The following is a 780-nucleotide window of genomic DNA, read 5'->3' on the forward strand; positions in this document are numbered from 1 at the left end:
CCCCGCCCCGCGCACCTGCCACCTGGGACAGGTTGGCCTCCTTCTGGCAGGAGACGTAGTCGTTGTAGAAATTCACCATCACCAGGCCCCGGTTATCATTCTGCTCGGAGAGGGGGGTCATGGCGGGGCTGGGGTGCGGGGGCCGTGGGGTGGGACCGGGCGGGGTTCCCCTGGGCCCGTGGGTGGGCTGAGGGCCGTGGGCGCCAGCTGCTCGCTCACCACCAGCCGCAGCACGTCGTCCGGCACATTGCGCCGGTGGGGGCAGAGGGCGTAGGCCGAGGAGTGGCTGAAGATGACCGGGGCGCTGGACAGCGCCAGCACGGCGCGCATGGTGTCCAAGGACACGTGCGCCAGGTCCACCATGACGCCCAGCCGGTTCAGCTCCTTCACCACGCGCTGCGGAGACAGGCGGGCGTGGGGGCCCCCAGGGCAGCGCCACACCCCACCCGGGCTCCACCCCCAGCGGGGCCAGCGGCCACCGAGGCTGGCGTCCTGTCCCTCACCTTCCCGAAGGGTGAGAGGCCTTGGCTCTGGGCCGAGTGCTCTCCGGTGTCCACCAGCCAGTTGTCGGCCCTGGGAGGCAGGGGCAGAGGCAGCGATGTCCCCACTGCCCGGTGGCCGCAGCGAGGCGGACCCGGGCAGGGCCCCCGCCACTCACCAGGGGGTGTTGCAGCTGTGGGTGAGCGTCAAGTACCGCATGCCCAGCTGGTAGAGGGCCCGCAGGACGCCCAGGCTGCTGTCAATGGCCAGGAGGGCCCCCGGCAGGTGGCGGAGATGCTG

General features: G+C 71.9%; 1 protein-coding gene across 1 annotated transcript in view; it reads right to left on the reverse strand.

The window, feature by feature from the left end:
• Positions 1-780, reverse strand: part of DPEP1 (dipeptidase 1 (renal)) — a 5,450-nt gene that overhangs the window by 1,055 nt on the left and 3,615 nt on the right. Inside the window, exons 4-7 of the mRNA XM_004679568.2 lie at positions 659-780; positions 504-573; positions 220-396; positions 16-100 (exon numbers count right to left, since the gene is read on the reverse strand). The exon at positions 659-780 is cut by the window's right edge and continues 7 nt beyond it. Coding sequence (XP_004679625.1) covers positions 16-100; positions 220-396; positions 504-573; positions 659-780 — 454 coding nt within the window. The remainder of the gene's footprint in view (positions 1-15; positions 101-219; positions 397-503; positions 574-658) is intronic.

Source organism: Condylura cristata, unplaced genomic scaffold (assembly GCF_000260355.1).
Source record: "Condylura cristata isolate star-nosed mole 26May11 unplaced genomic scaffold, ConCri1.0 scaffold00009, whole genome shotgun sequence".
NCBI lineage: Eukaryota > Metazoa > Chordata > Mammalia > Eulipotyphla > Talpidae > Condylura > Condylura cristata.